Source organism: Ovis canadensis, chromosome 3, assembly GCF_042477335.2.
Source record: "Ovis canadensis isolate MfBH-ARS-UI-01 breed Bighorn chromosome 3, ARS-UI_OviCan_v2, whole genome shotgun sequence".
NCBI lineage: Eukaryota > Metazoa > Chordata > Mammalia > Artiodactyla > Bovidae > Ovis > Ovis canadensis.
The window spans coordinates 152,490,688-152,511,549 of record NC_091247.1 but is presented as its reverse complement, the minus strand read 5'-3'; the positions used below and the strand labels follow the sequence as shown (position 1 = coordinate 152,511,549).

Here is a 20,862-nt window from a genome sequence, read left to right as displayed (position 1 = left end):
CTAAATCCTAATGTTTCTAACAGTCAAGTGGGAAAATGTCAAAGGTTTTAAGTTTTTTAATAGTACCTTGATGTAACAGATATACAATAAATACCTTGTGTATTTTTAATAGTACCTTGATGTAACAGATACACAATAAATCTTTTGAATGAATAATAAATAAGTGGATGATTTAGTTTTGCCTCCAAAAACTATATGGGTGAAAGTTACTCAAAAAATTGAAGATGGAAATTTTGTATGATCCTTCCATTTTACTTCTGGGCATTTACCTGAAGAAAATAGAAACACTAATTCAAAAAGACTTACATGGTTTAATGATCATTGCAGCATTATATAAAGTAGCCATGATATGGAAACAATAGAATGGGAATGACTAGAGATCTCTTCAGGAAAATTAGAGCTACCAAGGGAACATTTCTTGCAAAGATGGTTGCAATAAAGGACAGGAATGGTATGGACCTAACAGAAGTGAAAGAGATTAAGAAGAGGTAGCAAGACTACACAGAAGAACTATACAGAAAAGATCTTAATAACCAAATAATCACGATGGTGTGATCACACACCTAGAGGCAGACATCCTGGAGTGTGAAGTCAAATGGGCCTTAGGAAGCATCACAAAAGAAAAAAAAAGGAAGCATCACTACGAACAAAGCTAGTGGAGGTGATAGAATTCCAGCTGAGCTATTACAAATCCTAAAAGATGATGCTTGGAAATTGCTGCACTCAATATGTCAGCAAATTTGGAAAACTCAGCGGTGCCCACAGGACTGGAAAACGTCAGTTTTCATTCCAATCCCAAATAAAGGCAATGTCAAAGAAGGCTCAGACTGTCACACTATTGCACTCATCTTACACACTAGCAAAGTAATGCTCAAAATTCTTCTAGCTAGGCTTCAGAATTTCAAGCCAGATTCAGAAAGGGCAGAGGAACCAGAAATCAAATTGCCAATAGCCGTTGGATCATAGAAAAAGCAAGAGAATTCCAGAAAAGCATCTACTTCTGCTTCATTGACTATGCTAAAGTCTTTGACTGTGTGGATCACAACAAACTGTGGAAAATTCTTCAAGAGATGGAAATACCAGACCACCTTTCCTGCCTCCTGAAAAATCTGTTTGCAGGTCAAGAAACAACATGTAACAGTGGACTGGTTCCAGATTGGGAAAGGAGTACATCAAGGCTGTATACTGTCACCTTGCTCATTTAACTTATATGCAGAGTACATCATGCGAAATGCTGGGGTGGATGAATCTCAAGCTGGAATCAAGATTGCTGAGAGAAATATCAATCACTTCAGCTATTTAGATAATACCACCCTTATGGCAGAAACAGAAAGGAACTCAAAAGTCTCTTGATGAAAGTGAAAGAGGAGAGTGAAAAAGTGGTGAACTCCGGGAAATTCCCAATCTTTCCTACAGTTCTCAATGATAACTTTGTTGGGTAGAGTATTCTTAGTTAGAAGGTTGTTTTTTTTTTTGTTTTTTTTGTTGTTTTGTTTTGTTTTTCCCCCCTTTGAGCACTTTGTGAACATGCTGTGTCACTCTATTCTGGCATGTAAAGTTTCTGTCAAAGAGTCTGCTGATAGTCTTATAGGATTTCGCTTGTATGTAATATGTTGCTTTGCTCGCTACTTGTATCCTTAACTTTTACCATTTAATGATAATGTGTCTTGGTGTGTGTCTCTTTTTGTTTATCTTAGAGGTTTGGGGACTGGATTAGGGAAATCTTCCTCAGATTAGGGACATTTTCAACCATTTGTTGTTGCTATTCAGTTGCTAAGTCGTATCTGACCGTTTGCAAACCCATGGACTGCAGCATGGCAGGCCTCTGTGTCCCTTACTGTCTCCTGGAGTTTGCCCAAGTTCATGAACATTGATCAGTGATGCTATCCAACCATCTCAGCTTCTGTTTCCCTCTTCTTTTGTCTTCAGTCTTTCCCAGCATCAAGGTCTTTCCCAGTGAGTCAGCTCTTCACATCAGGTGGCCAAAGTATGGGAGCTTAAGCATCAGTGCTTCCAATGAATATTCAGGGTTGATTTCCTTTAGGATTGACTGGTTTTATATCCTTGTTATCCAAGGGACTCTCAAGAGTCTTCATTGTTGTTCAGTCGCTAAGTCATATTTGACTCTTTGTGACCCCATGAGCTGTAGTTCGCCAGGCTTCCTGGTCCTTCACTATCTTCTGGAGCTTGCTCAAACTCATGTCCATCAAGTCAGTGATGTCATCCAACCATCTCATCCTCTGTTGTCCCCTTCTCTTCTCACCTTCAATCTTTCCCAGCATCAAGGTCTTTTCCAATGAGTTGGTTCTTCGCATCAGGTAGCCAAAATGTTGGAGTTTCAGCTTCAGCATCAGTCCTTCCAATGAATATTCAGGACTTATCTCCTTTAGGATGGACTGGTTGGATCTCCTTGCAGTCCAAGGGACTCTCAAGAGTCTTCTCCAGCACCACATTTCAAAAGCATCAATTCTTTGGTGCTCAGCCTTCTTTATGGTCCAACTCTCACATCCATACATGACTACTGGAAAAACCATATCTTTGCCTATATGAACTTTTGTTGGCAAACTGATGTCTCTGCTTTTAATACACTATCTAGGTTTGTCATAGCTTTCCTTCCAAGGAGCAAGTGTATAATAATTTCATGGCTGTGGTCACCATCTGCAGTGATTTTGGAGCCCAAGTGAAATCTGTCACCGTTTCCATTTTTTCCCCTTCCATTTGCCATGAAGTAATGGGACCAGATGCCACAATTTTAGTTTTTTGAATGTTCAGTTTCAAGCCAGCTTTTTCACTCTCCTCTTTCACACTCATGAAGAGGCTCTTTAGTTTCTCTTTGCTTTCTTCCATTAGTGTAGTATCATTTGCATATCTGAGGTTGTTGACATTTCTGCTGGCAATCTTGATTCCAGCTTGTGCTTCATCAAGCTCGGCATTTCATATGATGTTCTGTGCATATAGTTTAAATAAGTATGGTGACAATATATAGCCTTGCCGTACTCCTTTCCCAATTTTGAACCAGTCTGTTGTTCCATGTTCAGTTCTAACTGTTGCTTCTGGGGCTGCATACAGGTTTCTTAGCAGGCAGGTAAGGTGGTCTGATTTTTCCACCTCTTTCAGAATTTTTCAGTTTGTTGTGATCCACGTAGTCCAAGTTTTTGGTGTAGTCAGTGAATCAGAATTAGATTTTTTTTTTAATTCCCATTGCTTTTTCTTATGATGCAACAGATGTTGAATAAATTAACAACAAGGCTCCTTTACCTCTTCTAAATCCAGCTGGTACATCTGGAAATTCTCAGTTCCTGTATTGTTGAAGCATACCTTGAAGGATTTTGGGCTTGCTATAATCAGAGAAGGCAATGGCCACCCACTCCAGTACTCTTGCCTGGAAAATCCCATGGATGGAGGAAGGAGCTTGGTAGGCTGCAGTCCATGGGGTCGCTAAGAGTCAGGCACGACTGAGCAACTTCACTTTCACTTTTCTCTTTCATGCATTGGAGAAGGAAATGGCAGCCCACTCCAGTATTCTTGCCTGGAGAATCCCAGGGACAGAGGAACCTAGTGGGCTGCTGTCTGTGGGGTCGCACAGAGTTGGACACGACTGAAGCGACTTAGCAGCAGCAGCAGCATATGAAATAAGCGCAATTGTGCAGTAGTGAGAGGGTAACAGGTAGGAAGGCCGGAGGTCCCCAAGTGGCAAGAAGAATAAACTACAGGTGGCAGACTTTTTTTTTTTCCTCAAACCTTGAGCACATAATGGCTCAGCAAACCAGTATTCATGTTAATTGTTTTATGGCTGGGGATGACATACCTTGTGTCACTATATGCACTATCTCAAAAGTGAATATTGTGGGAGAAGAGCCTGGTGAAACTCCCTCAGCCTTGAGGCATTTCTCTCCTCTGATTAGAAGCTTATTAACAAACGCAAATTGTCTTGCTAAAAACTAGCAATGGGGCAGTCTTTCTGTCCCCTTCTGATGTCTATGTCAGATACTTTCCCTGTCTCTGTTATGCTTCAATAAAACTTTGCTACACAAAAAGCTCTGAGTAGTCAAGCCTCATCTCTGGCTCTGGTTTGAAATCCTTTGTTCTGGAGGTTATGAATCCCAGTGTAGCACACGGCTCACAGCCACAACCTTTCAGTAGTTAGAACATTCTTTCGCATTGCCATTCTTTGTGATTTTTATAAAAACTGACCTTCTCCAGTCCTGTGGCCACTGCTGAGTTTTCCAAATTTGCTGGCATATTGAGTGCAGCACTTTCAAAGCATCATCTTTCAGGATTTGAAATAGCTCAGCTGGAATTCCATCACCTCTACTTGCTGTGTTCACAGTAATGCTTCCTAAGGCCCATTTGATTCACACTCCAAGATGTACGGCTCTGGTGAGGGACCACACCATTGTGGTTATCTGGGTCATTAAGATATTTTTTTTCCAACAGTTCTTCTGTGTGTTCTTGCCACCTGTTAATTTCCTCTGCTTCTGTTAGGTCTTTGCTGTTTCTCTCTGTTATTGTGCCCATCTTTGCATGAAATGTGTTCCCTTGGTGTCTAATTTTCTTGACTAGATCTCTAATCTTTCCCATTCTGTTGTTTTCCTCTATTTCTTTGCATTGTTTACTTGAGAAGTCTTTCCTATCTCTCCTTGATATTTTCTGGCACTCTGCATTAAGACGAGTTTATCTTTCTCCTTTGCCTTTCACTTCTCTTCTTTTCTCAGCTGCATGTAAGGCCTCCTCAGACAACCACGCTGCCTTCTTTCATCTATCTTTTGAGGCTATGGTTTTAGTCAATACCTTGTGTACAATTGTCTGAATCTCCATCCATAGTTTTTCAGGCACTGGTTTATCAGATCTAGTCCCTTGAATCTATTCATCACCTCTCCTATATAATCATAAGGGATTTGATTTATATTCTACCTGAATGGCCTTGTGTTTTTCCCTAATTTCTTCAATTTAAGTCTGGATTTTGCAATAAGGAGCTGATGACCTGAGACACAGTCAGCTCCAGGTCTTGTTTTTGCTGAATATATAGAGCTTCTCCGTCTTTGGCTGCAAAGAATAGAATTAATCTGATTTCGATATTAACCGTCTGGTGATGTCCATGTGTAGAGTTTTCTCCAGCACCACAATTCAAAAGCATCCATTCTTCAGCACTCCACCTAGTTTATGATCCAACTCTCATATCTGTACATGACTGCTGGAAAGACCATAGCTTTGACTTGTTGGCAAAGAAATGTCTTTGTTTATATTTGTTATAGACTGTTACCACTATTCCTTGAAATAATTTTTCTGCCATTTTCTCTCCTCTCCCTCTGAAAACTCTATAATGCAGATGTTATTCTGGGTAATGATGTCACAAACATACTTTAATGTATGTCCATGTAAAACAGTATTTTTATGTTATTTCTTTATCTGGATGGGTTCCATTGCTCTGTCTTCCATAATCTTAGAATGATCACTGACTTATTCTTCTACCTCATCTAATCTATTATTGAGCCCCTTTAGTGATTTTTCAGTTCAGTTATAAACTCTGTTTTATAATTTTTATGTTTTTTCCTTGTTCAGTTTCTCACTGTGTTCCTTCATTATTCTCTCAAGTTCATTGAGCATCTTTATGACCGTTACTTTGAATGCTTCATCAAGTGAATTGCTTATCACTGTGTTTATTTTTCTGAAGTTTTGTTTTGTTGTTTCAATTGAAACAGCTTCCTCTGTCTTCTCATTTGCCTCATTTTCTGTGTTTGTTTGTATGTATTGAGTAAGTCTGTGATCTCTCCTGTTCTTGAAGGAGTAGGTTTATTAAGGAGATATACTCTGTGAATCAGAAGTGCAGTCCCACATGGCACCCAGAGGCAGGTGCTCAAAGAGTATCCTCTATGTGGGCTGTATACACCCTCCAGTTGTGGTAGAACTGCAGCTGGTGTTAAAGCATGCTGGTGAGTAGGGCTGGCCTCCAGCCTGCTGTGAGATCCAACCACAGTTTTTAAGTACTCTTAACTTTACCATTTATTTTCTGTGTGTCTTTAGGAAAACATCTAACACTTTCGTGATGATTATGTTCTTTGTAAAATGGAAAGTTCTCATCTGCCTATTCAGGAAGGTGTGTGTAAAATGCTATAGTGATACAAATTAGGAACTGTTGTGAAATATATATATTATGTCATAGGTACAGTTTATTAGGGATCTATTTTAGAACTATCTTAACTACTTGTATAATTCTTTCACTTAGGTGTGAGAATTATATTATAGCTAAGTTAGAAAATGTCCTTATCCTGTTGTTCAGTTGTTAAATCGTGTCTGACTCTTTGTGATCCTGTGAATTGTAGCATGCCAAGCTCCTATGTCCTCCACTGTCTCCTGGAGTTTGCTCTAATTCATGTCCAATGAGTCGGTTATGCTATCTTACCATCTCATCCTCTGCCACGCCCTTCTCCTATTCCCTTCAATCTCTCCCAGCATAAGGGTCTTTCCCAGTGAATCAGCTCTTTGCATCAGGTGGCCAAAGTGTTGGAGCTTCAACTTCAGCAACAGTCCTTCCAATGAATATTCAGGGTTGATTCCTTTAGGATTGACTGATTTGATCTCTTTGTAGTCCAAAGAATTCTTAAGATCCCCTTCACGGGTCACAGCCTTGTCATGACAAAGTGGCTTGTATAACTCAGTGAAGCCATGAGCCATGCCATGCAGGGCCACCCAAAATGGACAGGTCATAGAAAAGAGTTCTGACAAAGCATGGTCCACTGGAGAAAGAAATGGCCACCTACTCCAGTATTCTTGCCTAAAGATCCCCATGTATCCTTATCTTAAGGATACATATTATATTTAGGTTTGAAATATTTTATCTTCAACTTAATATAATGTCAAATATTTTATGTACATGCACAAAGACAAGGAGAGAATGAGAAAGAGTGAAAGGGAGTGACAGAGAAGGAAGAAGACACACACACACAGATACAAATGTGTGGAAATGGTAACAGAGAAAGAGAGAAGAGGAATAAATGCAGCAAAATGTTCATGAGAGAATATTTACAGTTAGTTCAGTAGAGGTTATCATGCTCAAACTTGTTGTCTCCATCCTTTTGACTCCTAGCTTGTTGAAGGGTTGACGAGCTTTGTCTTTCACTGAGAAGTGCTGTTAAAAAGTTTCTCAGTTCAGTCATTTACTCCTTGAAGGATATGAATTCATACTTCATTATATTTTCCTGGCTATATATTTACCATAGCAATCATATATGTTCATTGTGGAAAATTTGAAATTATAAAGGAAAATAAAAGCTACTCATAGTTTTTATACTTGGAAATAATTGTTATTACATTTGCATGTATTTCTTTGTCATTTTAATTTTGCATATTCCCATTAACTGTTTATTTTGAAAATGTTTCAGCCTATGAAAAAGTTGAAAGAATAGTATAATATATACCTATATACCCTTCACATAATTTAATTATTAACTTTTTGCCACCTTGTTGTTCTCTTTCTGTTCTGTTTGAATATGAGTCTTTTAGATTGAGTTGAAGATGTCATGCCGTGTCATCCCGAAATGTATTTGCATTTATTTTCTTAGTATTGTATAAGGATGTTTGCTTGCATAATAGCCATACCATTATCACAGCTAAGAAAATTAATTCAAGTGATAATTTTGTCTATTCAGAATTATACATTTTTTTCATTTACATTATAACATCTTAAAAATTAAGTTATAGCATAGTGTATAGTATTTAACTTATTTTCTTTATAGTTGGATTTCTTTAGATTGTTAATGTTTTTATTGTTATAGGTAATGTTGAAATTACTCTTTTTTTCTCAAGTGATTAAAATGATTTATCTTTATTATGAGATGAAAGATTTTATTTCCTTATAAAAGAATTTCAGGCATGAACCTTCACTTGAGATAGAGGGCTTTTATTCATTTTAGTTGTGGTTTTCTTTTTAGTTTTCAACTGAGTTAAAGGAGTAGAGTCAGACGTTCTTGAAATAATAAGTCCATTAACATTTTAGCCAGGTTAAAGTGACTTGGAGTAAAATCTGCAAATCTGCCTCCTGCCTCCTCGTCTGTTTGAAATACTACCCTGAGAATAGTTATTATTAAGAAGGATATAGTTTTTCCCCCTTTTAGGCTTTATTTAATTGTGAAACATTACTAAATAATTTTTTATTGCATGTTTGTCCTTATTATTCTTCAAAATTGACCATGGGTGAAATGTCTTGGTACATGGCTCTTAACTGACTTAAGATATCTCCATTTAGAGATGATATGGCCTGTTTAGACTCATCTTCTATTCATTAGCATACAGGCCTAAATATATACTTCTTTGGGTGTATAAGCCCTGGGTTTCAGCACATTTATTAATATGTCTGTTTTCTTTCAGGTTTTCGTGCACCTGAAGTTGCTAGAGGAAATGTTATTTATAACCAACAAGCTGATGTTTATTCATTTGGTTTGCTACTTTATGACATTTTGACAACTGGAGGTAGAATAGCAGAGGGTTTGAAGTTTCCAAATGAGTTTGATGAATTGGCAATACAAGGGAAATTACCCGGTAAGTTTTATCTACAATAAAGATTATTATATTTTAATGTAGCAGCTTCATTTCTAAGTTATTTAATCTTATTTATATATTAATTCATTTTACAACTGATAATTTTTTTGTTTACTGCATGAATAGTCTTAAATTCTTTGATGCATAAAACATAGAAGATATAGGGTTTCTTTTTAGTATTCTAAATATTGATATATTAGGTATTGTATTTAGAAGAATACTCAGGAAAGGAAATATTATCATAAGTCCAGGTTAGTGACTTTTTTCTCATAAAGAGTTACTAAGTGTCCATTAGCTTGGAGTATTTTCATCTTCTTGAGTGAAGTAATTTCTAGGCAGGAATGAAAACAAATTATTGACTATAATAATTTTTAGTAGTAAATATTAGCAAGAATTAGTAAATGAGTGTTTCATGAGATCAGATCTATTTTGAATGGTTGCCTCATGCTTTAAGGGATTCCCTGGTGGCTCAGACGGTAAAGCGTCTGCCCTCAATGCATGAGGCACAGTTCGATCCCCAGGTTGGGAAGATCCCCTGGAGAAGGAAATGGCAACCCACTCCAGTACTCTTGCCTAGAACATTCCTTGGATGGAGGAGCCTTGTGGGCTGGAGTCCATGGGGTCACAAAGAGTTGGACATGACTGAGTGACTTCACTTTCACTTTTCACTTTCACTCATGCTTTAAAGAAATTCTAGGACTTTATTCTTTCATTCCTTAACTGTTACTTCAGTTTGCATTCTGAAATATTCTTTTAAATATATTTAGTTGTTTCTCATATTTTCTGCTTTTCACTTAAAAAAAGTTTTGAGTGTACACTATGTTCCAGCTACAGGGAAGATAACTATCTCCTTTTGAGGACCTTTAAAGATTCCCAGCAGAAGGAAATCAATAATTATTTGACTAAATACTTCATGCACAATCTGAGTCATCTCCCTCGTTTTATCAATTAGGTATCCAGGAAAAGTTTTCAGGTCTCTATTCTACCCCGACCAGAAAAATGGCATACTTAAAAACAAATGTTCACAAACTGACTGGGGATATGAGGACTGAATGCTTGTCTACTTTGAATATTAAAATAAAACTATGTGCAAAAAAGTCTAATATATGAACAAAAGTGTTTTCAAAATCTATTTGAAATGAATGTATGAAATGAAAATCTATTTTTATTCAATTGGTATTTGTGTCACTTTTTATACTATAAAAATCAAGGACTCTTTTTTGATGTTTCTAGGGAAGATAATTAACAAGATTGGCTTTAAGAGTGATAAGCAGTTCATAATAAATGTGGGATTATAGAAATCAGTGTTTCCTTTGCAGTGTCTGGATCTCTCATACACATTGAGAAGAAATAAAATAATCTTTCTGATTTGTTCAGTGTTTTAGTGTAATTGGTTTTTTAATGTTTTAGATCCAGTTAAAGAATATGGTTGTGCCCCATGGCCTATGGTTGAGAAGTTAATTAAAAAATGTTTGAAAGAAAATCCTCAAGAAAGACCCACTTCTGCCCAGGTATTCATATCATTAAAATTTATTAATATTTTGTATAGAACATAAAATATTTATCTGTTTATAAAATAATAAAAATATATATATATACTTAAACATATAAATGCACTCACAGTTTAAAACAGTTATAAAGCAAAACTGTTACATCTTCTCACCACCTTGGCACAAAACAAAGGACGAACATCCCAGAAATGCACATATGTTGATTTCTGATTGCATCACTTTCTTTCCCTATCAGTGCAGCCACTCTCCTAACTTTCATGATAATCATTATTATTTCCTCTTTAAAGTTTCACTACCCAGTTTAATATTCCTGTATTCATAATTTATTTAAAATGAAATCAGTCACATCTGTTCTGAGATTTTTCAGTTTTTCTCCCAACATTGTTTTGTGATCTTCATCATGTTGTTGAACATAGCTGTTGATTTCTTTCCCAGCTACTCCATTCCATTGTTTGAATGCACAACAATGTATTTACCCATGACCATATCAACGTTTCTAGTGTTTTGCTATTATCAGTACTGTTATGAGAATGGTTGTACATCTCCTAGTGCAAATTGCACAAGAATTGCTTTATGTTATATATCTAGGAGTTGCATTGCAGAATCATGGAATATGGGAATGTCTAAATCATTTTCTGAAGAAGTTGTACCAGCTTAACGGTTCCATCACCTGTATATTATTGTAGCTGTTTTTTTAAAATATATTCTCCTTAAATGTTGTAACTATCTGATTTTTAAATTTTTTCGAAATGGATTCAGTTTTGTACATTGGTTTACATTTTCCTAATTACTAATAAGGATGAGCATTTCTTTATATATTCATTGGTAATATATATGTTTTCTCTTCTGGAAAATGCTTGTTTATTGTTTTTCCCATTTTTATATTAGGTTATTTGCATAAAAATGAAATTTATAAACAGCTTCTTTCTTTTCTATACTGTATGCTAAAACTTAGTTGGTTACGTATGTTGCAAATTTATTTTCCCAATTCATGGTTCCCATTTTTATTTCCTATTGAGTGGCTTTTGCTTAACAGAATTTCTTAATTTTAATAGAGATAAACTTAACAGTACTTACTTTTATAGCTATTAATTTTAGAATCTTGTTTTAAAAGGTCCTTATCTCTCCCAGAGCCACAAAAATATTTACATATGTTTTCTTCATAAAGTTTAAAAGTTTTGTTTTTTATAAAGTTCTTAATTTATCAGGAATTGTATTTTTATCTAGATCCAATTTTCTTTTTTCCATTTGGATAACCCATTTTCCAGTTTCATCTATGAACTTGTTTCTTCCTTTGTCTTTCATTGATCTTTGTTTTTTCTGTTTGCACTCTTTGATTTACTCTCAAAGATACACACATGCATACTCTCTTCCATTGGTCAATTTATCTGTTTTTCCTCCAATACAGTCCTGTCTTAATTCCTGAAGCTTTAATAGTCTTTTCCCCCCCATAATTGTTATCCTTTAATAATGACTTAGCTGTTCTTTGGTCTAGTTTTTCCATATAAGTTTTTAAATCACTTTCTTAACTTTTTTGAAAAATTCTATTGTGCTTTGGATTAGACTTGCAATAAATCTATAGGCAATAGCCTTATAATGTATTAAGTCACTGTATTCTTGAATGTGGGTTATCTCTCTGTTTAGGTTTTAAGTATCTTTCAATGAAGTTTTGCAATTCTGCATACAGGTCTTGCACATCTTTTATTGGTTTTTTTCTGTTTGTTTGTTTGTTTTTGCTATAAATTGCTTAAAACTCAGTTCCTGGCTTGAGATGTTTTTGAATCACCTAGGTGATGGGAATCTTATCTGTAAATCTTGAGAGCAAGCTTATGAATAACGGTTTCTCAGGGTTCTTTTGCTCTTTCACTCTGTGTCTGTAAAGTCCCAAGGCTACTTTCCTTATAGACCAGTGGGAATGGGGCATGGCTTTATTTCTAGTTTTCATTTATTCTGAATGTGTGGCCCTTTGGGATCCTAGTTTTATCTCGGTACTACATTCTCCACTTTGGGCATCTCTAGATTTAACTCTTTCCCACCAGCCCCACAAGGCATTCAAAACCACAAATCAGTTTTACTTCAGTAGACCAGTGCCTTAAGGGAAAATCAGGCTTTGGGGCTCATCTGACCTCTCTGGATTCTGCCTTTCATTAATATTTTGGCCTGATAATTCTGTATGGTATTGTCAGATCCCTAATGTTTTTAAGAGGTTAAAAAAATAATTTGTTCAGCATTTTAAATTGTAGTTTGCTGGAAGGATTGTCCAAATAACCTTTTCTATCATATTGTTGGAAATATAACTCTTGCAGTTTTTAAAATTTTATTGTGTTTTTATTTCTTGGTCACACTGCATGGCATGCAGGATATTAGTTTCCTGACCATATCAAACCCTCACCCCCTATAGTGGAAGTCTTAACCACTGGCCTGCCAGAGAAGTCCCTCTTACTGTGTTTTAAATAAAACATTTAATATATCAAAATAAGAGGTATTTTTATGTTTTGGACTCTTAATTTTGTATAATAATTAACTGAAAAATTTTTGTTCAGTTTCTTACTGAGAAATAGCTGAGGACATGTACACTACCTTTATCAAACAACCTATAATCACGTTGACTACTTGTCTTACTTTTTAATTTTGGTTGCTACCAGAATTAATCACACAGACTTAAAAAAAAATATCTTGGTGATATTCTCCAAAGCTTAATTATTGTTTTAATTTTTACTTATACTTCACTTGTATTTTATAGGGTTTTTTTTCTTTTAGCATATGACAGTATTCAAAAATTTTCTCATACCTATTTAAAATACCATGTGTGCTAAGCAAGATAGGTAAACTCACACCTTTGTCAGATGAGGCAGTGGGTGAAAAGGAGCTTTCTTGGAGTCTCCTTCATGGCAGGCAAGTGGCTGTGACGCGAGACTCTAATTCCGTTTTCCTGACTCCTGATTGTTTCCTTACACTGGCTTTATGCCATCTCTCTAGTTCTTTAGTGCTTGAAGGAAAAACAAAAACAGAATCTTCAGGTGATTTGTGAGTTTGTTGCCATGCTGTGCTTAGTCGCTCAGTTGTGTCTAACTCTTTGTAACACCATAGACTGTAGCCCACCAGATTCCTCTGTCCATGGGATTCTACAGGCAAGAGTACTGGAGTGGGTAGCCTATCCCTTCTCCAGAGGATCTTCCCAACAGAGGAGCTGAACTGTGGTCTCTTGCAATGCAAATGGATTCATTACCAGTTGAGCTACAGGGAAGCTTGTTCCCAAAGATCAAAATTTCATTTCCCTTCAACTGGTAGAAGCTCTTGTCTCTTGTTGGCTTGAATATTTATCTCCAACGTGATGTGTTTCTGCAGTATAAAACTGAATGAAGAATAGCTCCTGGTTCTGCTAACTTTCTGTTAATTTGGCACTTTGGGGATTTCTTATCAAAGAATTCAAAGTTACAAAACACACCGTACATAAAAAAGTGTGTATACCATGCACAGTTTAAAAATAAGTTATTTTTTTTGATGTAATTTTATCTCTAGTGTGTTAATCTTGTTGCTCTGGGTGGATCACAGTTTAAATATCAAATTTAGATTTTTCTTGATGAAACTGTAACATTTAACTGTAACATTATGCATAATGATATGATCTTTCTAGGTGTTTCCCAGGTGTCTTGGTGATAAAGAATCCACCTGCCAAGCTGGAAATGCAGGTTTGGTTCCTGGGTCAGGAAGATCCCCTGGAGAAGGAGATGGCAACCCATTCCATATTGTTGCCTGGGAAATCCCACAGAGAGAGGAGCGTAGTGGGCTACAGTCCATAAGTTCTCAAAGACTCTGACACGACTTAACGATTAAACTACCATCATAATCTTTCAAGCAGACATGTGTTAACTTGATGTGTGTTGTTTTTTAAACTTCTCAGGTCTTTGACATTTTGAATTCAGCTGAGTTAATCTGTCTGATGAGACGTATATCAATACCTAAAAGCTTTACTGTTGAATGCATGGTTGCTACGAATCATAACAGCAAGAATGTGAGGATTTGGCTGGGCTGTGGGCACACTGACAAAGGACAGCTCTCGTTTCTTGACTTAAATACAGAAAGATACACTTCTGAGGTAAATCCAAATACTCTTTAAATTAGTGATATTCTAGAAAACTCACTTTGTGAACTATTTTAAAGCTTGTGCCAATTAAAAAGTTACCTGGGAGCATTCAGTGCATAGGTATGAAGTGTCTGGCTGGGGCCAGGGCCAAGGGAGGGCTTGAAGGCACGGTGTTTGGTTTGGGACACAGTGACAGAGCTATCTGTGTCCGACTGCTGGGTGGAAAGTGATTGTCTGGGGCCTAGCCAAGAAAGAGGTCTGAGAGATTCTCGACACTACCCATGACTTTCAAGTGGAACTGCAGCAACTCAACTGGTTCTTAAAAAAAAAAAAAAGTTACTTAGGAAGAAATTAAATAAGGGCTAATATAGACTTGTTATTAAATTAGCTTCCTGTTAGAACAAGTACATTCACAAGATTTAAGTGGTATGTGTTTGTTTTAAAACCACAATGTATGTCTTAGGTCAGGATCCCTAGAAACAGAGCCTGAAACAGGATTTTATATAAGTGATTTAAGGAAAGAGAGGGTTCCCTGGTAGCTCAGCTGGCAAAGAATCCGCCTGCAATGCAGGGGATCTGCACTTGATCCCTGGGTTAGGAAGATCCCCTGGAGGAGGGCATGGCAACCCACTGCAGTATTCTTGCCTGGAGAATCCCCATGTACAAAGGAGCCTGGCAGACTACAGTCCATGGGGTTGCAAACAGCCAGACATGACTGAACGACTAAGCAGAGCACACAAGGAGAGAAAAACTTTAAAGAAGATATGGGAAGCTGCATAGGTCAGGGGAAGAAGCTCAGCAAAAATGTAGTTTCTGAGAAAGTCTAGCTTCAAGCTTTGTGTATGTGCATTCATGCTCAGTCTTTCGACTCCATGTACTGTATGTAGCCCTCCAATTTTCAATCATTACCCACAAGAAACTGGAATGTAGTAACAGCACAGATTAATTCTTTTACCAGGCAAGTGATCTGGTATGTTAATCCCACTATCAGTCAGTCATTAGCACAATTTGCCCAATGGTAGGAGTGGGGTAATCTCCCAGCCACTTCTGAACAAGCCAGCTCCCTGTGGGCTGAAGGTAATGAAGGGTGCAACTTTGAGCTCAGCTGAGGGTGGCTGATAGAGGAGATCTGGGCTTGGCTTCTACAAGATGGGTCACTAATTGTATTGGGAAATATAAGGTAAATTTCTAGACTTAAAAAATTTAATATTTTGATAGTTGCTTTGACATGTGTTGTGCCTAAATATTATTCTGAAGGTTGGACAGTGTTCTTGTGTTATTTTGAGTGAGAAATGATACTGAAAATGATTTTCAGTTTCTAAATTTTAGCTTCAGGTACATTCTAGACAGACATTTTTCTTTTCTTTGCCAGTTAACTCATTTATTGTTGCAAGTTAAATAAAATCGTCACTGTTTTTAAAATTAAAAGCAAGAAAATAACAAGTTAAATATGTGGATTACATAATTCTGTACAAATTCTAGCCATTTAAGGTAGAACAAAGTCCTTTAGAGTGTGTTTTCTTTTCTTAATAGGAAGTTACTGATAGTAGAATTCTGTGCCTTGCCTTGGTGTATCTTCCTGTTGAAAAGGAAAGTTGGATTGTGTCTGGAACACAGTCTGGCATGCTCCTCGTCATTAATACTGAAGATGGGAGAAAGAGGCATACCCTTGAAAAGATGACTGATTCTGTTACTTGCTTGTATTGCAATTCCTTTTCCAAGCAAAGGTAAGACAGTGAATTTGACCTTGAAGGAGCATTACCTATCTTTTAGTTGACTTAATTATATGCAAAATTATTACAGTATCAGCACAGCTCACAAAGTTTTAACATTTTCCCATTGGTTGCATGTATTAAAGGGAATTATAGGAGGCCTCAAAGATATTTGTGTTTTCCTGTATACAGATCAGGCTGAGGTAGTTAAAAAATAGGTCAGTCATTTTTTCAGGCCTCCAGCCTTACTCCATTTTAGCTCAACTATGGCTCTAACGCTTTACAACTCATGACAGCAATTTACTTTCATAGGGCTTCTACCAAAAAGAATTCTTATTCTTCTCTGAATGCATGTATATCAATAATCTGTTATATGCCTCTTAAGCATAGCACTTAATTACCAGATTGGAAAAAAAAAAACAAAACACTTCAGTAAATGAATTCATAAGTTGTTTATAGGTAAAAATGGCTTAAACATTATCAGTTACTGAAATGGCAGAATTTCAGATATGAGTGATAGATTAGTTGCTGTAATATTTGGGGCAGTATGATTTCCATGAGTCATTTAGATTATATGTCATATCCTTCAGTCAGTACCAGAAAATAAATAAGTATTAGAAAAATGTGAAGTCCAAGTTTGGGTGGCTGAATTATAAACTCCATTGGCAATGATCCAAAAATTATTGTTTGGATACTGTCAAAAGTTTCATCAGAGGAAGTCAAATAGGCAAGGAAGACTTTATATTTAAAATAATTGCAACAGGGGAGAGGAATTGAACTCAGCTCTGCTGAAATAAAAGATGGGAGAGTTTTTAAACCCTTTAATTAGCTGGTGTAAAAGTGCTGGAGGACTTCAGGGGAGGAAGAGGGTCAATGTGATTAGGCCATCTGTGTTTGCTGATCATTGCTTATTGAAATTGAGCTCCTACTGCCTTACAAAGACTAAGAGAAGGCATGTCATCCTTCCTGATGACATTTCAGAGAAGGCTCCCAAATCCTTGAGAAAGTCATTCTTCAGTTATAAAACTTGCAAGGGTCTAGGAGAAGATCTGCATTTTAGATGGACTGCGAAAGAAGTTACAATTTACGTTTTCTCAAGTGAATGCTGTAAGGAAAGGGAGGTGAGGGCCAATAACCAGGAAAAAAACCTGTCTAAAGTTCAGTTAAGCTAGGGGGAATGTGAAGCCATCTTGGTCAATATAATCATTCTTTTTATAACAATTTTGACATTTTTTCTTTCAGCAAGCAAAAAAATTTCCTTTTAGTGGGAACTGCTGATGGCAACTTAGCGATTTTTGAAGATAAAACTGTTAAGGTAAATATTAAACACATTCTGCATCAAATTTTAAATTGTTTTATGTTTGTTCATCAACACCCTCCTTCTGATTATAAACTCCCTGACACTAAGGATCATGTATTCTGCTTTTTATCTTTTCATTGCTTCAGAAAGTCTTGTACACAATAGATTCTCTATAAGTACTTGCTGATTAACTGTGTATATGAATGAACCAAGGAAAAATTGATAATTGAGATCTGATTTATAATATAGTGTTAGTGATGGAAAAATTCCATTTTTATATAAGTGAAGTAGATAAATTCTTATAAATATATTGTAGAAAAGACAAGGGAAACAAGTTTTAAGTCTAGCTTACTATCAACCTATTCTTTAATCTTGAAGAAATTATTTGACTTTCTGTTCTTAAGAACAGAAAGAACAGTTTCACACTTCATTCATCTGTGGTTCCATCTAGTCATTTCACATCCTACCCATTCATACTCTTTGTTAGCAAAAAAGCTTATTATCTCATGAAAGACAAAGAAATAATTGTAGTAGAATTTTTAGGTTACTGCTGTACAAATTTTACATGGAGAAGTGAAGAGATTGGTTATAAAGATAACCGAATACTATTTGAATTAAATCCTGTTTTTATAAGCCATTTGAAAAATGTATCCTGAATTTTTATTTTTATACCTCTAACCATTTAAGAGGGAAAGCAGTTTTTAGGAAGCTGAAATTTTACACTGTTTCACTCTGTAGATACTCAATTTACTGAATGTGTTTTCTCTTTTTGGCAAAGTGTAAAGGAGCCTCTCCTTTGAAGATACTCAACATAGGAAATGTCAGCACTCCACTGATGTGCTTGAGTGAATCTGTGAACTTAACTGAAAAAAACATTATGTGGGGAGGATGTGGTACAAAAGTTTTCTCATTTTCTGATGATTTCACCATTCAGAAACTCATTGAGACCAGGACAAATCAGCGGTGAGTTATTCCTTTCTGTGCAGCTAACTTAACATTTTATTAATGTTTATTCTTTGTAATCATGTCAATAATACTGTCTGTAATTTCCAACAAAAATCTTTCAAAATGCATACATTATTCTTCTGTTGTAAATGTAAATATTCATTATGAAACTTAGAAAGCACAGGAATGTTTACAAAAATCACCCAGTCTAATAACATTTGGGATAAAACATGAAATCCATGGTAATTTTGTAGTGTTTATCAATTTAAATATTTATCATTTTCATTATCTCCATATCAAATTAAACATGGAATTTGAAAGACAATTCATTATTTTACTAAAGATATGAATTTTACACATATATTTTGGATAATTTTCTTTGTTCTTTCTTTTGTTATTGAGGTATTATTGATTTACACTATTATATAAATTTCAGCTATACTACATAGGGATTTGAAATTTTCAAAGATTGTATTCCATTTATAGTTATTATAAAATATTGGCTACATTCCCTGTGTTATACAGTATATCCTTGTAGCTTATTTTATACATAGTAATTTGTACTTCTTAATCTCCTAACATTATCTTGGCCCTCCCCTCTTTCCTCTCTGCACTGGTAAACACTAGTTTGTTCTCTATATCTGTGAGCAGTTTGTTTTATTCTTTAGATTCTACATATAAGTGAGATCAAATAGTATTTGTCTTTCTTTGACTTATTTCACTTAGCATAATAACCTCTAAGTTCATCCATGTTGTTGCAAATGGCAAAATTTCAATCATTTTATTGGTAGGTATTATTCTCTTATATATTTATACATACCATGTCTTCTTTCTTCATTTATCTGATGGTGGACACTTAGGTTGCTTTCATATCTTGCTTATTTTAGAGTGCTTGTATCATTTCAAATATGTATATATATATTTTTGATAAATACCCAGGAGTGGAATTTTTGGGTCATATGGTAGTTCAATTTTTAGTTTTCTGATGAATCTTCATACTTTATTTTCATAGTGGCTGCACCATTTTCACAACCAGTGTATGAGGTTTCCCTTTTCTCCACACTCTTGCCAATGCTTGTTATTTGTGGTCTTTTTGATGATAGCCATTCTGACAGGTGTTAGGTAATATTTCACTGTGGTTTTAATTTGAGCTTCTCTGATGATACTGATGGTAAGTGCCTTTTCATGTGTCATTTTGACATTATTAATTCTTCCAGTCCATGAACATGGTATATCTTTCCATCGGTTTCTGTCATCTTGTTTCTTTCATCAGTCTTACGGTTTTCTGAGTACAAGTCTTTTGTCTGCTCAGTTCAGTTGCTCAGTTGTGTCCAACTCTTTGCGACCCAATGTAGTCCCCTTCCCCTGCCCCCAATCCCTCCCACCATCCAAGTCTTTTCCAAAGAGTCAACTCTTTGCATGAGGTGGTGAAGTATTGGAGTTTCAGCTTCACCATCAGTCCTTCCAATGAACACCCAGGACTGATCTCCTTTAGGATGGACTGGTTGGATCTCCTTGCAGTCCAGGGGACTCTCAAGAGTCTTCTCCAACACCACAGTTCAAAAGCATCAATACTTCAGTGCTCAGCTTTCTTCACAGTCCAACATTCACATCCATATATGACTAATATGACTACTGGAAAAACCATAGCCTTGACTAGACGGACCTTTGTTGGCAAAGTAATGTCTCTGCTTTTGAATATGCTATCTAGGTTGGTCATAACTTTCCTTCCAAGGAGTAAGCATGTTTTAATTTCATGGCTGCAGTCACCATCTGCAGTGATTTTGGAGCCTAAGTGAAATCTATCACTGTTTCCATTTTTACCCTTCCATTTCACATGAAGTGATGGGACCAGATGCCATGATCTTCGTTTCTGAATGTTGAGCTTTAAGCCAACTTTTTCACTCTCCTCTTTCACTGTCATCCAGAGGCTCTTTAGTTCTTCTTCACTCTCTGCCATAAGAGTGGTGTCATCCGCATATCTGAGGTTATTGATATTTCTCCCAGCAATTTTGATTCCAGCTTGTGCTTCTTCCAGCCCAGCGTTTCTCATGATGTACTCTGCATATAAGTTAAATAAGAGAGTGACAATATACAGCCTTGACATACTCCTTTTCCTATTTAGAACAATTCTGTTGTTCCATGTCCAGTTCTAACTGTTGCTTCCTGACCTGCATGTAGTTTTCTCAAGAAGCAGGTCAGGTAGGTTTATTCCTTGTTATTTTATTCTTTTTGATTCAGTTGCTAATGCAATTGTTTCCTTAATTCCTCTTTCTGATTGTTTGTTGTTAGTGTACGGAAATACAACAGATTTCTGTATCCTGCAACTTTATTGAATTCATTAATGAACTCTACTAGTTTTCTGGCAGTGTCTTTAGGATTTTCTATGGGTAGTATCTTATTTAATTTATATGCAGAGTACATCATGAGAAACACTGGGCTGGAAGAAGCACAAGCCGGAATCAAGATTGCTGGGAGAAATATCAGTAACCTCAGATATGCAGATGACACCACCCTTATGGCAGAAAGTGAAGAGGAACTAAAAAGTCTCTGGATGACAGTGAAAGAGGAGAGTGAAAAAGTTGGCTTAAAGCTCAACATTCAGAAAACGAAGATCATGGCATCTGGTCCCATCACTTCTTGGGAAATAGATGGGGAAACAGTGGAAACAGTGTCAGACTTTATTTTTGGGGCTCCAAAATCACTGCAGATGGTGATTGAAGCCATGAAATTAAAAGACGCTTACTCCTTGGAAGGAAAGCTATGACC

General features: G+C 36.2%; 1 protein-coding gene across 3 annotated transcripts in view; it reads left to right on the top strand.

Annotated features, from left to right (window-relative positions):
- LRRK2 (leucine rich repeat kinase 2) overlaps positions 1-20,862 on the top strand; it is a 214,333-nt gene that overhangs the window by 176,684 nt on the left and 16,787 nt on the right. For 2 of the 3 annotated variants that reach the window (XM_069584612.1, XM_069584613.1), the window contains exons 42-47: positions 8,368-8,538; positions 9,949-10,049; positions 13,954-14,148; positions 15,670-15,863; positions 17,091-17,163; positions 17,927-18,111. In XM_069584612.1, the coding sequence (XP_069440713.1) occupies positions 8,368-8,538; positions 9,949-10,049; positions 13,954-14,148; positions 15,670-15,863; positions 17,091-17,163; positions 17,927-18,111 (919 nt within the window). Of the gene's footprint in view, positions 1-8,367; positions 8,539-9,948; positions 10,050-13,686; positions 14,149-15,669; positions 15,864-17,090; positions 17,164-17,926; positions 18,112-20,862 lie in introns of all 3 variants that reach the window. The other variant, XR_011255928.1, reaches the window with a different exon arrangement.